Source organism: Leucoraja erinacea, chromosome 28, assembly GCF_028641065.1.
Source record: "Leucoraja erinacea ecotype New England chromosome 28, Leri_hhj_1, whole genome shotgun sequence".
NCBI lineage: Eukaryota > Metazoa > Chordata > Chondrichthyes > Rajiformes > Rajidae > Leucoraja > Leucoraja erinaceus.
The window spans coordinates 17,860,112-17,882,511 of record NC_073404.1 but is presented as its reverse complement, the minus strand read 5'-3'; the positions used below and the strand labels follow the sequence as shown (position 1 = coordinate 17,882,511).

Sequence of the window (22,400 nt, the reverse complement as noted above, 5' to 3'; positions counted from 1 at the left end):
TGATTTTTGTGTCACTCCCTCACTATTGCCTGCTTAGAGCGAATGCAATCTGTATTCACTAGTTGAAGACCAGCAAATCATGGTCCAACATTGTTCTGTTTCATCAATAGCCTTGGCACCAGTATAGAAATACAACCACCTGCACCATTCGAGTGACACTAACAATTGAACAAATGGTGCAGTTTGAAGGGAAAATATTACTTGGACATTTTGTAATTGTGGTGCTTGGGGTTGACTCTCAGGAGATCAAAAAGGGAGACGTAAATGCAGTTCATTATGCATCACAGGAGTTCTGGAGACTCCATTATAGTAATATTTGGAGATCGATGTTGTATGCTTTGGTTAAAGGGTTATCCAACTTACTCACCTCTGACCACCACTACCAAGAGCCCGACCCTCTACACCTACAAAGGAATTATTTCAATATCTGTTTAAGGATAAAGAGGCCAACAGAGTGAAGGTTACTTGAAGGTCATGTTAGGAGAGGCAATTGATAGATTTACAGTGCCCTCCATAATGTTTGGGACAAAGACCCATCATTTATTTATTTGCTTTTGTGCTCCACAATTTGAGATTTGTAATAGAAAAACTCACCTGTGGTTAAAGTGCAATTTGTCAGATTTTGATAAAGGCCATTTTTATACATTATAGTATTTTGTTGCCTATCCTTTGCATGCAATGGCTGCTTGAAATCGGCGATTCATGGACATCACCAGTTGCTGGGTGTCTTCTCTGGTAATGCTCTGCCAGGCCTGTATTGCAGCCATCTTTAGCTTATGCTTGTTTAGGGGGCTATTTCCCTTCAATTTTCTCTTCAGCATATAAAAGGCATGCTCAATTGGGTTCAGATCGAGTGATTGCCTTGGCCACTCAAGAATTGACATTTTTTAGCTTTGAAAAACTCCTTTGTTATTTAGCAGTATGTTTGGGATCGTTGTCTTGCTGTAGAATGAACCGCCGGCCAGTGAGTTTTGAGGCATTTGTTTAAACTTGAGCAGATAGGATGTATCTATACACTTCAGAATTCATTACGCTACTACTATCAGCAGTTGTACCATCAATGAAGATAAGTGAGCCAGTACCTTCAGCAGCCATACATGCCCAGGTCATATCACCCCCACCACTGTGTTTCACCGGTAGGCGGCGCGGCTCTGGCCAGCAGCGGCCTCTGCAGCCTGTCCGCGTTTTTATTATTTTTGTCTGTGTTTTTATGTAGTGTTTGTTATTTTATGTTGGGGTGTGTGTGTCGGGGTGGGGTGGGAGGGGGGGGGGGGAACTTTTTGAATCTCTCCCTGCTCTGGAGACCCGACCTTTTCTCGTCGGGTCTCAGTCGTCGTTGAGGCCGCAACGAGGAGCGGCCTCCAACAGGAAGAGACCGGGGACTCAGGTGCCGACTCACCGTTGCTGTCGCGGAGCTGGCCGGGTCCGGAGCGGTGGAGGAGCGCTGGCTGCTGCTGAGCTGCTTGCTGCTGCTGCTGCTTTTTTCGGAGGCTCTCTACAGGTCTGTGGATGACGGCGCCGGGAGCCCACGGCTCCCTGGAGGGAGACCGCTTTTCGGGGCTTCTGCGGCGGCGACTTCTCCCGCCCGAGTTGCGGGGTCGAAGAGCTCCTGGAGCGGGGCCTAGCACCGCTGTCCCGCGCGGCTGGAATGGCCGCGGACTCTGCGAGCGCACGCCGGGGGCTCTAACACCAAGACCCGGTGTGCGACCTCGCACCACCCGGCGTGGCTTTAATGGCCGCGGGACAATCGCCATCGCCAGCCGGGGGCTATGACTTTGACTCTGACATCGGGGGGGGGGAGAGTGCAGTGGAGAGATAAGTTTATTTGGCCTCCATCACAGTTATGTGATGGATGTTTATGTTAAATGTAATTATGTTGTGTCTGGGGTCTATTTGTGTGTATTGTATGGCTGCAGAAACGGCATTTCGTTTGGACCTCCAGGGGTCCAAATGACAAATAAATTGACTCTGACTCTGACTCTGACACAGATGAGGTGGTATGCTTTGGATCTTGGGCAGTTCCTTCTCACCTCCATACTTTGCTCTTGCCATCGCTCTGATATAAGTTAATCTTTGTCTCATCTGTCCACAAAACCTTTTTCCAGAACTGTGGTGGCTCTTTTAAGTACATCTTGGCAAACTGTAACCTGGGCATCCTATTTTTGCGGCTAACCAGTGGTTTGCATCTTGCAGTGTAGCCTCTGTATTTCTGTTCATGAAGTCTTCTGCGGACAGTGGTCTTTAACAAAGACCCATCATTTATTTATTTGCCAATGTACTCTACAATCTGAGATTTGTAATCGAAAAAATCACATGTGATTAGAGTGCACATTGCACTTTAACAAATCCACACCTGACTCCTGAAGAGTGTTTCTGATATGTCGGACAGGTGTTTCGGGATATTTCCTTATTATAGAGAGAATTCTCCTGTCATCAGCTGTGGAGTCCCTTTGTGATTAGTAAGCTCACCAGTGCTCTCTCTCTCTCTTTGGCTGATGTCTCTAACAGTTTTATTCTTGTTCCTCAGTCTCATAATGGCTTGTTTGACTTTAATTGGCACAACTTTGGTCCTCATGTTGATAAACAGCAATAAAAGTTTCCAAAGGTGTTGGAAAGACTGGAGGAAAGACTAGGTGCTGAGAGCTCTCTTATACCTGCATTAAAGAGGCATTTAAACACACCTGAGCAATTACAAACATCGGTAAAGCCATGTGTTCCAAACATTATGGTGCCCTGAAATAGGGGGACTATGTATAAGCACAGCTGTAATTTCTACATGGTGAAACCAAAATGTATAAAAACACCTTTAAATAAAATCTGACAATGTGCACTCTAATCACATGTGATTTTTTCGATTACAAATCTCAAATTGTAGAGTACATTGGCAAATAAATAAATGATGGGTCTTTGTCCTAAACATTATGGAGGGCACTGTAGATGGGGTTTATTCTACAAGGCATAGCTAGTTAGAGTAAAGGTAAACATTATTTTCTTTTAGGTCAAGCCAAGGATAATAAAACTAATCATGAGACGAGAGTTCATTGTTCCATTGTCGGTTCATAAGAAAATTAAACACTCTTGACTCTCTAGCCTCTTGATTCCACAGAGGTACAAGTCTGAAGAAGGGTCTCGACCCAAAAGATCATCTATTCCTTCGCTCCAGAGATGCTGTCTGACCCGTGGAGTTACTCCAGCTTTAGTGTCTATCAATAATTTTGTCTTGGTCTGAAGAAGGGTCTCGATCCGAAACGTCGCCCATTCCTTCTCTCCAGAGATGTTGCCTGCCCCGCTGAGTTATGCCCCTGTCCCACTTAGGAAACCTGAACGGAAACCTCTGGAGACTTTCGCCCCACCCAAGGTTTCAGTGCAGTTCCCGGAGGTTTTTGTCAGTCTCCCTACCTGCTTCCACTACCTGCAACCTCCGGCAACCACCTGCAACCTCCGGGAACTGCACGGAAACCTTGGGTGGGGCTCAAAGTCTCCAGAGTTATCTGTTCAGGTTTCCTAAGTGGGGCAGGGGCATTACTCCAGCATTTTGTGTCGATCTTCGGAACAAGTTTCTCTGTATTTGTCTTTTATCATTTTACACACCGCATTGTAGTTATATTCTTTTGATGAATTCTTGTTACACCTCTCATCTTTTTTGCCTTTGGTGATTACCTGCTGATTTCGTGGAAGTGAACATTCCTGATTTTAGTTCCTAATTTAAAAGTACATATAAATGGTTTCTCTCATTAAAGATAAATCAGGAATCCTTGGCTGCCTGCCAGCAGCAATCTGAAAGTCAAAAGATTGTCGCACCCTTGTCTCTGCCAATCCTCCAGGATTATACAGAGTCCAGGAACTCTGGAATATTCTCTTGTATCACCATTGCACAAAATTCATGTCTTTGTTTACAGATTTTAGTTTGGAGATAGAGTGCAGAAACAGGCCCTTCGGTCCACTCTGTGCGTTCTGACCCACTGTGTGCGCTCCGACCAGCGCTCCCCGCAAACTAACACTATCCCACACACATTTGGGACAATTTACAATTTTACCAAGCCAATTACCAAACCTGTATGTGTTTAGTGTGAGAGAAAACAAGAGCTCCAGGACAAAAACCCACGTAGGTCACCGGGAGAACGTACAAACTCCGTCCAAACAGTACTGTTTGAATTCCTTTATTCAATTAAGTGTACAAGGAACATGGTTGGTAGGCTGACATTCAAAATTATGTAGTTATATAACAAAGCAATTATTCTGTTGCAATTGGGTTGATTAGCAGGTGGATCATGAGTCAGATGGGAGTGGTTGATGATAAAAGGCCAAATGATGACTGCCCCAGCAATATGTCCAACCGGTTCATCTGGGTTATTTCAACATTACCCGAACAATGAGAATGGAAAAAGGACCCCAGGGGATTGTACGGTTGTGGTACAAATAATTTCTCAATTCCACTCCCTTAAATCATGCAAATTATTACAAAAATGTAAAATGATGAGCAGATTTACAATTGCCAAAGACAGTGCAGAATATTTCCTATCATCTTCTTCGTTATAGTTAAAAGTTAACACACACCAATAATTTTAATGTCCTTTTATTATTTATAGTAGGAATAAGTTTACATTTTACATATATAATAATCCCCACAGCATTCAGAACGGACAAGAAGAAGTACAATATAAACAAGTATTCCATAACATATTATGTTGAAGAAACGTTGTTTTATAAAATTACTTGATGCATCAACCTACCACATATCTGACTAATATCTTCCATTGGTGATGTATTGTGCAAGCTTACCTGAGAGTTTAGTTTTAGTTTAGAGTTACAGCACGGAAACAGACCCTTCGACATGGAGCTCTTGTTTTCTCTCACACTAGGGACAAATTACATTTATACCAAGCTAATTAATCTACAAATCTGTACGTCCCTGGACTGACACCACCTGTAGTAGGGATCGAACCTGGGTCTCTGGTGATTCAAGCACTGTAAGGTAGCGACTCTACCGCTGCGCCACCGTGCCACCCTACATAGGTGTGTGTTAAAATTGCAGACGTCTCAAGGAAGAACTGAGCACTCACATGTCAGCAGCAGCAGAGACTGACTTCCCTGCATATGTCACACACACGTACAATAAAGTGTTTTCGGGAACTCAGGTTGCTGGGTGTTTCATATTTAGAACACTTTGGAAAATTCAATCGTAATTGTGCTGAGAATTTCGGAAGGCATCAACCTGCATCAAGGTCTAACTGTAAAGGTTCAGATAGAGATGCTATCACACTAATAATATGCTCATGCTAGAAACATACACCTTTGGGAGTTCACGCTCCATGTCACTTCACAGCACCATTCACGGGTTTATTGACATCAGACACCAAGGGCGATGCTCTGAACTGAGAAACAGTACTCTCCTGACACACGTTTCACTCTGGCCTTCTTCCCAACCTAATGCTCTTCAAACAAAACTCCACAATGTCCATTCAGTCTTAAATCACTTCTTTATCTAGCAGTGCCTTGTTTGGAGTGCAAAAAATAAAATTAAAATGTTCAAAAATCTCCAATTCAGAAGTTTAGGCATATGGTCAATTTTCCACTTTAGCACAGAGCTGTGTGTGCTTGTGGGAGCAATGTGCACCAGAGACTTCTGAGCTCCCATTTCAGTAGGGACACCATCATCAGATGCATTGGGAAGCTACAGGAAGAGACTGACTGAGGTGCCTATTGAGCTCAACTGTTACAAAAAAGTCTGATAGTGAAGGGGCACTGTAACTGTTTAGAAAACATTTAATAAAGTTGGGAGAGAATGGGCAGCAAAAGGAGAGTCAAAGTTTTATGCACGGAATGCTGCGAGCACAATTGTTCAAGGAAAACCCAATCAAACTGAACCCTTTCCTTGTCACAATGAGGCAGACGACACTGCTGAAAGAAGTGAAAGCCTTACGCTCAGATTAACGAGCAACATATTGGCGTACTCATGTGTAGGAAGGAACTGCAGATGCTGGTTTACACCGAAGATAGACACAAAATGCTGGAGCAATTCAGCGGGGCAGGCAGCATCTCCGGAGAGAAGGAATGCGTGACGTTTCGAGTCGAGACCCCTTTTCAGGCCAAGGCCTACTCGCCAACTCTTTGGATAATGAAAAGCAGAGCATGCAGATAAGGCCAAAAATTGAACAGCAGCTATAGTGCTCTGTGAAAAAATGTTGGATCAGTCAAAAGCATCAGTCAAAGTCTTCTAAACAGTTGGGTACAATATGGGGATTCATTTGAATGCTAAGACAATGATCGAATAGTTTCCCCTTGGTGTCAATGGCCAAAATGTCAGGGAGCGATGGGGTGAACAGCTGAGAGGAGCTCAAAACAATCATTTCACAATAACAAGTATAAAAACATTTCTGTCACTATGCATGCATTTTTTTTACATTCAGAAAGGAGACCTGTGGTGTCTAAAAGGGAGAAAAAATGAACATGGAATTATCCGCACTACATGTCTGGATCGTCAGCATAAGTACACTTCATTGTTCCAAACACAAACTCCACTGAGTGCTTTGGGATATTTCGCTGTGAAGTCAGATGATGGAGGAGGTTCGCAGGAGAAGGCTGCTGCGGGATTCATGGATGTGTAGTCGCTCACATTACCTTACAATTGCTGCTTGTACTGGTTTTGCGGAGTTTTCAAGCTGTGAGTGTTGTACACGCGGAGAGAGCCCATTGAGCTCAGCGGACCAGGGTAGCTACCTGTTTTATTACAACTGTAATAAGAAAAAAAAATGCACGCAAGTCAATTTCTGTCAGCACACACGATGTGAATTATGTGATTTCGGTTAATACACATAGAAACATAGAAATTAGGTGCAGGAGTAGGCCATTCGGCCCTTCGAGCCTGCACCGCCATTCAATATGATCATGGCTGATCATCCAACTCAGTATCCCGTACCTGCCTTCTCTCCATACCCCCTGATCCCCTTAGCCACAAGGGCCACATCTAACTCCCTCTTAAATATAGCCAATGAACTGGCCTCAACTAGCCTCTGTGGCAGAGAGTTCCAGAGATTCACCACTCTCTGTGTGAAAAAAGTTCTTCTCATCTCGGTTTTAAAGGATTTCCCCCTTATAAAGCTGTGACCCCTTGTCCTGGACTTCCCCAACATCGGGAACAATCTTCCTGCATCTAGCCTGTCCAACCCCTTAAGAATTGTGTAAGTTTCTATAAGATCCCCTCTCAATCTTCTAAATTCTAGAGAGTACACGCGATCCTTTGAATCAAGTTTGAAACGATCATCTGAGAAAAATGAATGAGACTAGTTTAGTTTTGTTTATTTTATTTTAGCTTAGAGATACAGTGAGGCCCAGCAAGCCCTGACCAACTACCGCTGTGTCACTGTGCTGCCCACTGTGCTGCCCATTCATCTAATTTGTGGCATTGTCACCAAAGTCCCAGATTGCAATTACTCTTCAAACACTGCGACTGAATGACCACTTTGGCAACAAAAGTCTCAGCTATGATTTCTCTTGATATCCACACACTACGATACGAAGCCAGGAATACTTTTGTAATTTCCCTTGAGTGGAAGCAGTGAGAGGGTTCACAGCACATTCCCTTGTCACCCCCATCTGCAAGGGATGAATTCTGGACCTCAGTTCTGATGTTCTTTGACCTGAAATTTTAACCCTGCTTCTCTTTCCACAGATGCTGCCCGACCAGCTGAATGTTTCCAGTCTTTTCAGCAAGGATATGAAGCAACGAGCATCTCGACAGTGTTGGGAACCAGGAAATGGTACTGAACATGCTGGAAGCTACGCTGCTAATCAGCTATGTATACTGTTCATTCTAAATGACTGTGGATTCATGAAATTGCTCAAGAATCTCTGGAGAATGAAGACTTGGACACTATGGCAAGCAAATCCAGAAAAAAAATTCAGAGGAACTTCACAAAACTAGTAGCATTTCCCATAGTCATAGAGTGGAAACAGACGCTTTGGCCCAACTTGACAATGCTGACCAACATACCCCATCCACGCTAGCCCCATCTGTCTGTGTTTGGCCCATATCCCTCTAAACCTATCCTACCCATATACCTTTCCAAAACGCGTGACAGTACTTGCCTCAACTTCCTCTTCCGGCAGTTCGTTCCATATCCTTACCACCCTTTGTGCCAAGAGGTTGCCCCTCCACTTCCTAATAATCTTCCCTCCCTCCCCCCAGCCTTAAAATTTTCTTTGAAAGTTTCTCTAAATTATCTTTGAAAAATCTTTTCTTGTAAATTACAAGAACATAGGATTTACAGGGAGAAATTATCCAAAAGCAAAACTCTATTGGAGATCTGAAATAAGGTCCTGGTGGCGCAGCGGAAAAATTGCCGCCTTACAACAGCAAAATGCAGTGCCGGAGACCCGGGATCGATCCCGACTACATGCGCTGTCTGTACAGAGTTTGTATGTTCTTCCCGTGACCCACGTGGGTTTTCTCCAAGATCTTCGGTTTTCTCCCACATTCCAAAGACGCACAAGGTTTGTAGGTTAATTGGCTTGATTGCCCAGTATTAAAAAATTGTCCAACTTCCAGAATAGTCCAGGTGGACTCTTCGGAAGATACAAGTTACAAGGGACAAGAACAAAGTATGGTGGTAACACCCAGGCCCTCAGGCAGATTTGTGGAGAGAGAAAGAGAGTTATTGTTTTGGGTCAAAGAATTTTCATGAAAATTATAGTTATCAAATGGAGGGAGCAATTTGCGACAAGGGTTGATGGTGGGAGTGTGGTGACAAAAGAAGCAACACACACCTGTGCTGGAGATATTATTAAAAAACTCTTCTATTTGAGGAAAATAGTGATGTAGGATTGTAGTCAACCAAGGCAGGCTGATTACCATCCACATAAAAGCACCCCCTGATTATATAGGGGACTGCAGCTTCCTTCTTCTTCTTCTGCTTCTTGCGTATGGCGTGCACAGCCTAAAGTTGTTGGAGAATTTGACTACAGCTTTCAATGCCTCACTTCAGAAGAGTCTGGTTAGAACCATAGAAAATAGGTGCAGGAGTAGGCCATTCGGCTCTTCAAGCCAGCAACGCCATTCAATATGATCATGGCTGATCATCCAAAATCAGTTCCCCGTTCCTGCTTTTTCTCCATATCCCTTGATTCCATTAGCCCTAAGAACTAAATGTAACTCCCTCTTGAAAACATCCAGCGAATTGGCCTCAGCGGGTCAGGCAGCATCCCTGGAGAAAATGGCAGAGTTCTGTGGCAGAGAATCCCACAGGTTCACAACTCTCTGGGTGGAAAAGTTTTTCCTCATCTCTGTCCTAAATGGCCTACCGCTTATTCTTAATTCTATTATGAAGGTTTAACTTACCAAGACAAAGCGAGCATGACTATAAACAGCACCAGCAGCAAGAACAGCAGAATAGAGAGTATTGTGGTTATTACGACCATCGCTCCACTCCGACGTGTAGAGGTGTCAATGATATTTGGATCGACGGCTGGAGATAAAAAATAAAAATTATAAATGAAGAGCATTTGGAACGTGCTTCCACACTTCCACCTTTCCCACGGCTACCTTCGCGGTCAAACACAGAACTGAAATTTCCCAAAGTAGATTTTTAAAAATGACGAAGCATATGCTGACAAATCCCTTCTGCTTCTGTTCTGAATGTTTCCATCTGATTATCGTTGTACACTTTGGTCGCTTCAGCCATTTTTTAAGTGGATCTCAACACTTGGCTCTTGAGATACAGTCTAAATAAAAATCACTTAAAATGCACTGAGATCATTATTTAGAAAGGGAAATATAAAAATGATTTTTCAGGAGAGTGGGATTACAGAGGAGGGCTCCAGCCCTGGGAAATCAATAGATTCCTGCATTTGAATTTCTACAGACTAAAGCGTAAGAGATTATGCTGCTAAACTGGCTTTAGAAGCAAGGAAAGACACAAAATACTGAAGTAACTCAGCAGGTCAGGCAGCAGCCCTGGAGAATATGGATAGGTGACGTATCGGTCTGAAGAAGGGTCCAAACCCGAAGTATCGCCTGTCCATTTTCTCCAGGGATGCTACCTGACCCGCTGAGTTACTCCAGTATTTTGTGCCTTTCCTTGGTAAACCAGCATCTGCAGTTGCTTGTTTACATGCTGAGAAACATGTGCCTTGAGAGAAGTACGCCGACAGCAAGATTGCTGAGTGTAGATGGTTATGCATGCAACCATATATGTAACTACCTCATTAGCATATCGTCCCTCCCACAATCTATAGTATAACTGTAGTCTCTGCATGTTCCCTCCCTGTTGGGTTCCAGTACGTGTGTAGACCAGTTGTGGTTAGTACTGGAACGTGTGTTATTAATGTATAAATAAAGACCTAGTTAAAGGACTATGGACAACGTCTAGTTTCCTTTACACTGAGCTTTTCTCAGTCTCAGGTCACAGGCTGGGTATCAGTGGAATTGGCCGCTGGGGGCCTTACAGCAGCCAGAGGAACCTGTAGACCAAACGCCAGTGCAGGCCCCACAGAAGTCAGATGAGCACATAGATCAGGAGGGGCCTGCAGCATGGAGCAGTATGGAACAGCATGGAAGGCACGGGCATTATCGCTGCACCAGGCTGACCTGTACATCACCGATCCGTTACAACCGCCAGTAGAATGGGCCTTTAAGGCCAAGATAAGACCCTATATTTTGAAGAACTTAATGCCTGTAGTAAAAGAGTAGTAAATGCCTACTATGTTCTGTTGTGCTGAAGCAAAGCAAGAATTTAATTGTCCTATCATGGACACGTGACAATAAACTCACTCGAACTTGAACTTGAACTGAAAGCAATAGGACGACGTGGGAAACGTGGCCCCACTTTGTGTACTTCTTCAGCAGTAATGTACTATTCCTTTACAATACAATCATTGCACTCTTTTACTTATGTATGATTGTAGTTGTGTAAGATATCATCTTACTGGATCGTGCGTAAAACAAAACAAAACATTTCTCCGCATCGAGGTACGCATGACAATAAAGTAACAATTGAACTACCGAACTATTGCGTCTTGTGATTTAGTTTGTGTCAGTCTGTGTCATTTTCTTTTGATGCTTTGGTCAGCAGGAGGGTGCAGCAGGTAGTACTGCTACTTCACAGCTGCAGCGACTCAGTTTGATTCTGATCTTAAGGAGCTGCACGGTGAGATAGAGGGATGGCGCAGTGGAGCAGCGGTAGAGTTGCTGCCTTGCATCGCCAGAGACCCGGGTTCGATCTAGACCACGGGTGCTTGTCTGGAGTTTGTACATTCTCCCCATGACCTGCATGGGTTGTCTTCAAGATCTTTGGTTTCCTCCCACACTCCAACGACGTACAGGTTTGTAAGTTAATTGGCTTGGTGTAAATGTAAAATTGTTCCTAGTGTGCGTAAGGTAGTGTTAATGTGGAGGGCTTGCTGGTCGGTGCAGACTCAGTGGGTTGAAGGGCCTGTTACCATGCTATTTCTCTAAACTAAGCTGAATGCAGAGGAGATTCACTGGGATGTTGCCTGGATTGTCAGACTTTAGTTATGGGATGAGATTAGACCGGTTGGATTTATTTTCCCTGGAGCGAAGGAGGCTAAGGGAACACCTCATTCAAATATATAAGATTATGGAAAGCAAATATATAGATAAGCAGAATATTTTATCCCAAAGTATAGGTATCAAAAACAATAGAGGGCATAGGTTTAAGATGAGAGGAAGGAGTTTTAAAAGGAATCTGAGGGCTAAGTTTTTTTTACACAGAGAGTGATTTATTTCTGAATGTGCTGTCAGAAGAGCTGATGTAATCAGATGCAATCACTCCATTTAGTTTAAATACAGCATGTCCACACTGACCATCAATCATCGATCATCCGTTCACGCTAGTTCTATGTTATCCCACTTCTGCATCCACTCCCTACACGTTTGGGGCAATTTTCCACGGGCCAATGAATCTATTAACCCACGTGTCTTTGGGATGTGGGAGGATTAAGTAAGGGTGTCAGGGGTTATCGGGAGAAGGCAGGAGAATGTGGTTAGGAGGAGAGATAGGTCAGCCATGTGTAGGAAAAAACTGCAGATGCTGGTTTAAATCGAAGGTAGACACAAAATGCTGGATGTAACTCAGCGGGACAGGCAGCATCTCTAGAGAGAAGGAATCGTCACTCCAGAGATGCTGTCTGTCCCGCTGAGTTACTCCAGCATTTTGTGTCTATGATAGATCAGCCATGATTGAATGGAGGAGTAGACTAGATGGGCCTAATTCTTCTCCTATCACTTATGAGCTTAGGAAACTGGAGCACCAGGAGGGAACCCACAAAACTACTAGACCGGTTTACTCTTAACTTGCTTCTGAACTGAGAGATTGTGCAAACGCCACACAGACATCACGAAAGGTCAGGGTGGAACCTGGGCCTATGGTGGTGTGAAACGGAAGCTTTACCAGCTGTGTCGACACTTGCACCACTGCATTTAGATAGACACTTAAATAGACAAGGAATAGAAGGATGTGGTCCTAATGCAGGCAAATAGGATTATGTAGAAGTCAAAAAGGTCACACGGACACGGTGGGCCAAAGAGCCGGTTTTGTTTACTCTATGACTTGTGCTGTTTGCATGGAGTTTGCACGTCTCTGTGTTTAGTTTAGTTTAGTTTAATTTAGAGAAACAGCAAGGAAACAGGCCCTTCAGCCCACCGAGTCTGCGCTGACCATGATCACCCATACACTAGTTTTATTCGAGACATTAGAGACAAATTACAGTCCCCAATTTATCTTCAAACCTGCACGTCTTTTGGAATGTGGGAGGAAACTAGAGCACCCGGAGAAAACCCACGTGGTCACAGGGAGAACGCACAAACTCCATACAGTCTGCACCTGTAGTCAGGATTGAACCCGGGTCTCTGGTGCTGGAAGGCAGGAACCCTACCCCTGCGCCACATAATGAGACCATATGAGTTTCCCATGGGTTCTCTGCTTAGCAAAAACCTTGATAAACGATACGCATCTGTAGAGGCCTCATGAAGTAGAAATCATGAGGTCAACGCTCAAGTTCAGTTGGCAGCCCTGTCTACTTAACTCGTTCTGTTTCATTCCCTCCACCATTTCAATACAATCGATAGTACTGTTAAATAAAGATTATCAGCCTCTACATCATTAACTTACCATTCTCGAGTTGGATGGGGTTGGACCATTTTGTTACTGCAATAACGTTGTTAGTAGTTGCAAGTGGATTAATCATCACATATCGCACTCTATAAAAAAAATAAGAGAAATTAAAAGTCGATATTGATTCTGCCCCACAAATGGACATTCTATTATGTCTAAGAAGGAACTGCAGATGCTGGAAAATCGAAGGTACACAAAAATCCTGGAGAAACTCAGCGGATGCAGCAGCATCTATGGAGCGAAGGAAATAGGCAACGTTTCGGCCCGAAACGTTGCCTATTTCCTTCGCTCCATAGATGCTGCTGCACCCGCTGAGTTTCTCCAGCATTTTTGTGTACCTATGGACATTCTATTGTTCATTGTCTCTCCATTAATGACCCCTATAACTGAATAGCTTGCATGAAGCGAGAAGCTTGAATGAGTACCTTGCTAGAAGCTTGAATGAAAATCCATGATTCTACATAGCTACAGGATTACTGTAAACACTGTTTCAGTTCACTGACATCCTTTAGAGAAGAGGAAAACATTTTTTTTTTTATCCTTCACCATTCTGTGGAATGCACCTCACATCACAAGATCTGTCCAGAGGCAAGTTAAGAATAAACCGGTCTAGTAGTTTTTCCTGGTCAACATCACTGATAGTTGCTTTCTAATGTTAGATTTTATTTAAATATTGTCGATGGATCAATTGATTAGGTCTCTGGATTAACTGTTGTGCGGCCATATTATTACCGGTCCTTCCCAAGATTAGACTTTTGACTTTGGAGATACAGCGCAGAAACACACCCTACATCCCACTAAGTCCGGCCAACGATCACTCCGCACCCTAGCAAAGTCCTTCACACCAGGGACAATTTACAATTTACAGAAGGCAATTAACCTATAACCACCCACCCTATGTTTTTTGGAATGTGGGAGGAAACCAGAGCACCCGGAGAAAACCACGGGGTTATGAATGCCTGACTCACGTATGGCTTGTATAGATGAGCAAGCGCTTGGCAAAGCAGCAGAATGAACTTGCTGGCAGCAATGGGGCTGCAGGCATCTTCTGCCTTGTGGGAAGTCAGTTCAATATCATTCCATCTGGCTCCAAAGTCTGAATGATTCAGTAAAACGCCCTGGCCTAACCAAACGTTGCCCCAGGTTGGCCAACGTCCTTGTTTAAATAGATTGTCGGGTGCCAATAGCATTTCCGACATGAGCTGTTCAGGTTATGGACAGTTCTCTAGAACAGAACTCTGTTGTAAACAGGAGAACCACCTCTGTCCAGCAAATTGCTCTTTCTTAGGCACACCGTTACTGTAAATGCCTTGACTTTCACAGCGATCTGCAAAAAGACAATTGGCTGACATATTCCTCTGATGATTTATCTTACCTGACCAACGAGCCAGCATTTAAGGGTGCGTTGCAGTTGGGGGTTGTGCAAGGATCCTCATCCCCCACTCGCAAGGTGTACACTTGGCCCATGGTTTGCGGACATGCGTAATCACTCCTCGCTGTCTTAACGGTGAGATAAAAACCATTCAACATAAAATCTGTATACTTGGCTGCAGAGGGAGTCAGGGTATTCATGTTGGTATCAAAAGTTGAAACATCTGTGTTTGAGAGGGAATAAAATAGTCCATCAATTCATGCCTTCATAAATTCAAGACGCAAGCTGGAATGAGAGTGACTGAAATTAACTATGTGTTATGATGTGTAACACTACTATTTATTTAATTCTTCCATTTACATTAACTATTGGCAGTTTTACCCAGAGTCTAGTTGGAATAGTACAGCAGAAGGAATAGTGGATACAAACTCACAAAACTTCAACACCATCCTAACGAAACCTTAGCACTTGGGTTCATTTCTGATGTGGTAGAATTGAAATGCAGTCAAATTATGTTAAATGGTTAGACCTTTCTTTAGCACACATTTCAATTTATTGGATTTAGTCTTGGCCTCCATGGTAAATAAATGTCTAAAGGCATTGCAGGCAGTACAAAAACCACAAAACTGCAACTAAGAAAAATATTCTTTTTCTAGAAAAGTGGTAATTAAATGACAATATAATAGATTTCGAAAAAAGTTGTAGCAGAATTGATAGTGATTAAATATAAACGTTTGCACATATAGAGGACTCTAAAACTGGGGCACAAAAATATAAGGCAGTCAAAAATGTACCCAAAATAATTCTGCAAGCAGTTCTTTACACTGGACTGGAGTGGTTAAATTGATTTGTCGAGATGGTCAGTCTGGGTGTGTTTGGAGGATTCTAGACCATATGAGGAAGAAGGACAAAAGGACATGAAGATAATGTTTTGGATGAAGTAATTTGTGAGGGCCATAAAGGACAATAAGCAAACAATCTGAAAGCAAGGTACTGTGAATTCTGAGTAATTTGTGCACCGAAGACTTATTTCGGTAGTGCAGTTCTATCATTAGGGCGGCAAATCTATCATTTGGGTGGCACAGTGGCACAGCGGTAGAGTTGCTGCCTTACAGCGTTTGCAGCTCTGGAGACCTGGGTTCGAGCCTGACTACCAGTGCCGACTGAACGGAATTTGTACGTCCTCCCTGTGACCACATGGGTTTTCTCCGAGATCTTCGGTTTCCTCCCACACTCAAAAGACGTGCAGATTTGTAGGCTAATCGGCTTGGTATAAGTGTAAACTGACCCTAGTGTGTGTAGGATAGTGTTAATGATCAGGTATCGCTGGTCGGGCGGTCTCAGGGGGACAAAGGCCCTGTTTCTGTACTGTATCTCTAAACTAAACTAAACGAATTAAAGTTACAGTTGGACATGTTTTCTAAAGGCAATATTAATACCGCTCTCTTGAACAAAAATGCAATTTCCCCTCTTGGCGCCAAAGTCAATTTTGACACTGAACCTTTTGAGCACCAAATGTTTTTCCCAAATGAGCTAAAAATTTACAATCATAGTTGTAATTCTCTGCCCACAAGATGAATATTGAATTTATTGGTTTGATTAATTCTTGATTTGAACAGTTGGAAATTAATTTTTCGGATTGTTCGAAATTGCTTTGACTAAAGATTAAAGTCTTAACCAGATCCTATAAACACCTTTCCCATTCCATTTTGCTACAGATACATTTTGCAATAAAACCTTGCAACTTAGCAGAAGGTGGTAAGACCAGCGATCATACATGATCATTTCCAAATCAATGATAAAGTGGTAGATGAGGATTTAATTACATTTAAAAGACATTTGGTCATGTGCATGGGTAGGAATGTTTTGAGGGATATGGGACAGGTGCACACAAGTGGGACTGGCTAGGTTAGACAACTTGGTTGAGATGGGCGAGTTGAGCCAAAGGGCCTGTTTGACTGTATAACACAAAATACTCACTTGCTGGGTTATCCACGACCAACCAAATTTCACAGAGGGTGCAGGCAGGTTGAAATCTATCAAACACACACTGTGGCTGTTGAAGTGCAAATGTGGTCTGGCTCACTCCTCCTATGACATTATCCTTAAATATTTCAGGAACAAAATCGGCCTCGTCTGCTGAAATTCAAAAACAAAACAACCCACATGAATACTGAGTATGCCGGTGCATTCTGTCATAGTCTTCAGGTCAAACATTCTCAATGAATCTTTGAACTCACTCCATTTGAAGCAAGATAAAATTTGCTCACAAGCAAGTCACTAAAGTAACTCATTTCCATTTAGTGCTGCATTGAACTATGCACTTGCTGTCTCTGAGAAAGTTATAGTACCAGGGTTTTCATGCAACATATGTAGGGGACCAACAACAAGAGATTTGATTGCCCATTTCCACAAACTAAACATGCCAATGTTCCCACCTGGGGATATGACAGCACTTCCATTTCTGTATCCCCTTGGTTTTCCTCTCCTTACCTGACATTAATGATTGATAGTGTGAGTGAACCTCAATGTCAGTGAGCCAGTCCCAATCATAACCCAAACATACCATGCCAATATCATTGGAGTGATTTCAATTGAAAGCAAAATGGCCAATTTCAGGTCAAGTCAATTAATGTTTCAATGTCATTAAGAGAACTCCATCTGAGCCACAGTACCATTAGGTAGAATCTCAATGTCAAGTCTTCATTTGTTTTAGAAATTGATTGTGCCAATTCCTCTGTAGTCCTAAGGTCAACCATGAAGACACTTGCAAACGCAAAACCAAACTAGTTGATTAACAAAACAAAAATAATCATGTAAAAAACATTCAATATTATTATAGAAATAGTAATGGAGAAATGAACAAGTCTAAAACTCACAGATTTCCTAGGTCAGAAAGCTTATGTTTTAGACGTGCTAAAAGAAGTACGAAGATAATATTTGTTTTGGTTGCTGATATCCAAAGTTCCAGAGATTCTGGAACAGTAGATTGGAAGGAAGCAATGGTAATGCCATTAATCAAGAAAAGGAGATATACAAAACTAAAAACAAGTTATCTTGTTGGAAAAGAGCTGGGATCCATTATCAAGTGCCTTATAACAAAAAGGCACTACAGAGGATGTACTTCCTGCGGCAGCTGAGGAAGCACAATCTGCCACAGGCATTGATGGTCCAATTCTATATGGCCATCTTAGAGTCTGTCCTCACCTTCTCCTTCATGGTCTGGTTTGGCTCAGCCACCAAGCACGACATTTGGAGGCTGCAGCAAATCGTCCAATCAGCTGAGAAGGTTATTGACTGCGACCTGCCCTCCATTGATGAACTGTACACTACAAGGTCCAGGAAGCGAGCGGGTAAGATCATCTCTGACCCCTCTCACCCTGGCCACAAACTCTATGAATCACTTCCCTCTGGAAGGCGACTGTCAAAGCTGCCACAGCCAGGCATAAAAACAGTTTTGTTTCCACGAGTAGTAGCTCTTCTCAATAACCAAAAATCTGTAACCTCCTTTTGCTCTGGTATTTTATTCAATATACATGCTTAATCGACAACATTTTATTATTAATGTTTAATGTTTTAAGTGTCATTCCTAACTGTCACTGTATATTGTCACTTGAGGGCAGAGCACCAAGGCAAATTCCTTGTGTGTGAATACTTGGCCAATAAACATTCATTCAATAACAGGGCATGAAAAAACAATAGGGGACCGATTATGCTGCCCCTCGCCCACACAGAGCATCCACCTCCTGCATTAGCCCCATGGTTGCACTTAACATTTGCAGTTGTGCAACTTCCAACAACCTCCTGCAATTTCCCCCGAGGCCTTTCCCTCCAAAGGCGAGTGAGCTGGGAACATGTAATTATGTTTTTGTGGTCGTTGCATTAATATCAAGGGGTAATAAAATCTTTGAATTACAAAGGTTCCAGGCTCCAGGCAGCAGAACTAAGGCCACACCCAAAGGTTTCCTAATGTCCTTCTGAGAGCTTGTTCTGTCAAAAATCTATTCACTATTTCTTAATGACTCTCATGAAGAGAGACACCGAGGAGCTGTGGACAAACATGCAAATGATTTTAAAAATTAGGTAATAATAAAAGTTTAAAGAATGCGATAAATTTGCAAAATCACATTAAACATGTACATTCATTTAAAATACTAATGAAAAGTGAATGGGGCTGGACTAGATGAACCAATTACTTGACCTAAAGCTGAGGGGCCAGATGCGAAGTACATCTTTCCCCATCAGTTCTGCGGACTAAGGACATATTGGGCTTCATTTTCAGGTGTGAAAGTTTAGAATCCAGTAACACATGGATCCACAGTGAACCTGAGCACATTATCCATTATAGGCGGCACAGTGGCGCAGCGGTATAGTTGATGCCTTACAGCACCAGAGAACCGGGTTCGATCCTGACCACGGGTGCTGTCTGTACGGGGTTTGTACATTCTCCCTGTGAACACATGTGTTTGTAGATTAATTGGCTTCTGTAAATTGTCCCTAGTGTGTAGGATAGGACTAGTGTACGGGCGATGGGTGGTCAGTGCGGACTCGTCCGGCCGAAAGATCCGTTTGCACGCTGCATCTCTAAACTAAAGCGAAACTAAACATTATGACTAGGCAGAATCACAATGGTTTTTGAAAGGGAAGTTGTATATTTTGAGGACATAACCAGAAGAGCAAATAAAAGATAGTATGATAAGTTTGGATTTTTAAAAGCCATTTGATCAGAACCAAGTGTCAGAACAGCAAAAAGGAGAATATGGGGTGGTGCCTTACTTCCAGTCTGGGGATTGGAAGAAGTTGTCACACAAAGTAAATGCTTATGGTTTTGGAGCAACACATTAGCATTAGCACAAAAAAACAAGTTCTGTAATAAATGCGACATTGTGAGATTAGAAGTTTGTTTCTGGTAGAATAGTGAAGGATTGGTGCTGAGGCTTCAGCTACCTACAGTGTACATTCCTGAATATTTTTGCATGTCACAGTCATACTGTTTGTCAGCTTTAGCAGCTTCGTCAGTAACTCAGCCATGAAGTTTGGCCCGATTTCCAAGCCTCTGTGGGGAAGTCATACACAGAAAGACCTGCATTACCAATATTAGACTGCAGCAATCTCGGTCTGAAAAAGGGACCCAAAACGTTATTTTGTGTCTACCTTATCTCATTAGTGTTATGTGGCCCTTCTATACTTTCAGTGATTCTTTGGGATAACCTATATTTGTGAAAGGCACCTACATCTGTACCTTAAGCAAAAAAGACAACTGCTCAATGAGAAATAGACACAAAAAGCTGGAGAAACTTAGCGGGTCAGAAAAATTCTTCAGTCTGAAGATGGGTCTCTACCCGAAACGTCACCTATTCCTTTTCTCCAGAGATGCTGTCTGACCCGCTGAGATACTCCAGCATTTTGTGTCTATTTTCGGTTTCCACCTCCAATGGGATCCCACTACTGGCCACATCTTCCCATCTCATCCCTCACCCAGAGACCATTCCCTCCGAAACTCCCTGGTCAACTCGTCCATTCCCACCCAAATCACCCCCTCCCCGGGTACTTTCCCCTGCAACCGTAGGAAATGCAACACCTGTCCCTTTACCTCCCCCTTCAACGCCATCCAAGGACCCCGACAGTCTTTTCAGGTGAAGCAGAGGGTTCACTTGCACCTCTCCAACCTCATCTACTGTATCCACTGTTCCAGGTGTCAACTTCTCTACATCGGCGAGACCAAGCGCAGGCTCGGCGATCGTTTCACTGGACACCCACGCTCAGTCTGTCGTAGCCTACCTGATCTCCCGGTGGCTCAGCACTTCAACCCCCCCTCCCATTCACAATCTGACCTTTCTGTCCTGGGCCTCCTCCATTGTCAGAGTGAAGCCCAGCGCAAATTGAAGGAACAGCACCTCATATTTTGCTTGGGTAGTTTACACATCAGTGGTATGAACCTTGACTTCTCTAACTTCAAATAGCCCTTGCTTTCCCTCGCCATCCCCTCCCCCTTCCCAGTTCTCCCACCAGTCTTACTGTCTAGGCCTACATTCTATCTCTGTCTAGCCCACTCCCCTGACATCAGTCTGAGGAAGGGTCTCGACTCGAAACGTCACCCATTCCTTCTCTCCAGCGATGCTGCCTGCCCTGCTGAGTTACTCCAGCATTTTGTGTCTATTTCAGGTCAGGTCCTGGTGGGGTAGAGGGGGGGGGGGGGGGGGTGGTAGAAGGGGGAGGGGGGAAAGGGTGGGGAAGAAAGTTTATCCAGAAGTTTGTTTTTCGCTCGAGCTTCTTCTCCTGTGTCTATCTTTGGAGCAAGCTGATTGTCCGTTTGCACTGATCAATGGATCAGCGGGGCTGTGACCAGAGCGTGAAAAACCAGACACTCTTAAAGAGACAGTCACTCTCCTGTCTCCAGTTCACTCGGGAGACCATTTCGTTCAACTTGCCTCGCTCGCGTTTACATTCATCGAGAAAGGAGAATTTTTTTTCAATTGCATTAAACTTGTAACGAGAGATGCACCACAACGAAAGCCAGCCGGATAATATCCCAAACTGTCACAGATATAACAAAAATATCACGTAGACGGGGGAAGTGAGTGAACGAAATCCAGCAATTCCAATCTGTGAAACTCCCCAGCGCACATTTCCATGCACCTGCAACCGAGAACTGGCCATTTCAAAGAAAAACGTGAAAACTATATGTTAAATGTCACAATTTTCCCCAAAAGTGTTCACCCTTCATCGCACTTTGCAATAATAAACTGCACCGTAAGAAAAACGATCCAGCAGTCCAGCCAAAACAATATTAATATATTTGTTTTGGCCTCACAGCTAGAATGTATATGTATATATATATATATATATGTATCGTACACACATCCACATATATATATATTTGTTTGGGCGAATACTATATATCATTTATTATGTTTTTATATATCATAAATGTTATATATAATATTTGCCAAAACAAAAATATAGAATATAAAGAATACATCATATATTTTATGCTATTTATACATTTTAAATATAATTCCACACGGGTAGTGTTTCGGCTTTATACATATCTCGGGCTATCTGTAGCTTGGCTAACAGCAGTTAGACTTGCGAAATGTGTCTAAAAGTGGAATCAGTCGAAAAAGAAAAGCAGTTTTTTTTTTAATTTACCTCCATAGCCAGCGCCACACAACGCGCAGAGCAGCACAAACTGGGGCAACAGTTCCATCACTGAGTCGTTCACTGTTCGGGACACCTCACTGCTCTTCTCGCCGCGGCTCGGGTAATCCTTTCTGTCCCAGTGCGCTTTGGTCAGATTCTTTTGACGGTGCAGATTGCAGCCAAACGAGTTTGTGGGCTGTTTCCTTCCCAAAAGGTGTGGTTTAAAAACCATTAACAAAAACAAAAATCGCACCTACGTAGATCCAGGCACGAAGAGCGCACCTTTTCAGAGTTTGATGGATTATTTATAGCTCACTGTCCCGCCCCATCCATGACCACCGACCAAACCTTTCATTTCATACTGCTGTAATCGACATTTGTCCACTTATATGACTGTTACTATAGAACTATAGACGCTGGTTAATGCACAATAGGACACAAAGTCTTTTTTTCTCTTTTTTTTGTATGGCTTTGTAAATATTTGATTAGTGTATAAATGTAAATAATTTGGTGTACGCTGGTGTACATATGGTGTACATGTAGCTGCTAAATTTGTATAAGATAATTATAAGCAGTTGAATAAGGGGTGGGAATTAATAAGCTTTGACTTCTTCCTGCTCCTTTTCAGACACATACGATTTCATTTATTTATAGATATTGTTTATGACACTATATAAATATTCTTGTTTTGTTTTTTTGTATGCTGTTTCACGCTTGCTTTTTATTCTTTTATTCTGGTCGAAATAAAGAATTAA

General features: G+C 43.0%; 1 protein-coding gene across 1 annotated transcript; it reads right to left on the bottom strand.

The window, feature by feature from the left end:
* Positions 1-4,144: 4,144 nt before the first annotated feature.
* On the bottom strand, positions 4,145-21,892 carry upk3b (uroplakin 3b). The gene is made up of 6 exons (XM_055657919.1): positions 21,655-21,892; positions 16,483-16,641; positions 14,506-14,725; positions 13,128-13,216; positions 9,338-9,464; positions 4,145-6,734 (listed from the first exon to the last, which is right to left on the bottom strand). Exons 1-6 carry the CDS (start codon positions 21,875-21,877, stop codon positions 6,623-6,625), a joined length of 930 nt encoding a protein of 309 aa, XP_055513894.1. The 5' UTR covers positions 21,878-21,892; the 3' UTR covers positions 4,145-6,622.
* Positions 21,893-22,400: the final 508 nt, after the last annotated feature.

Coding starts and splice junctions, on each gene's coding strand:
- upk3b (XM_055657919.1), bottom strand. CDS start 21,877: ATGGTTTTTAAACCACACCTTTTGGGAAGGAAACAGCCCACAAACTCG. Junction 9,465..13,127: donor CCCCATCCAACTCGAGAATG/GTAAGTTAATGA, acceptor TTTTATCTCCAG/CCGTCGATCCAAATATCATT. Junction 6,735..9,337: donor GTCATGCTCGCTTTGTCTTG/GTAAGTTAAACC, acceptor TTCTTATTACAG/TTGTAATAAAACAGGTAGCT.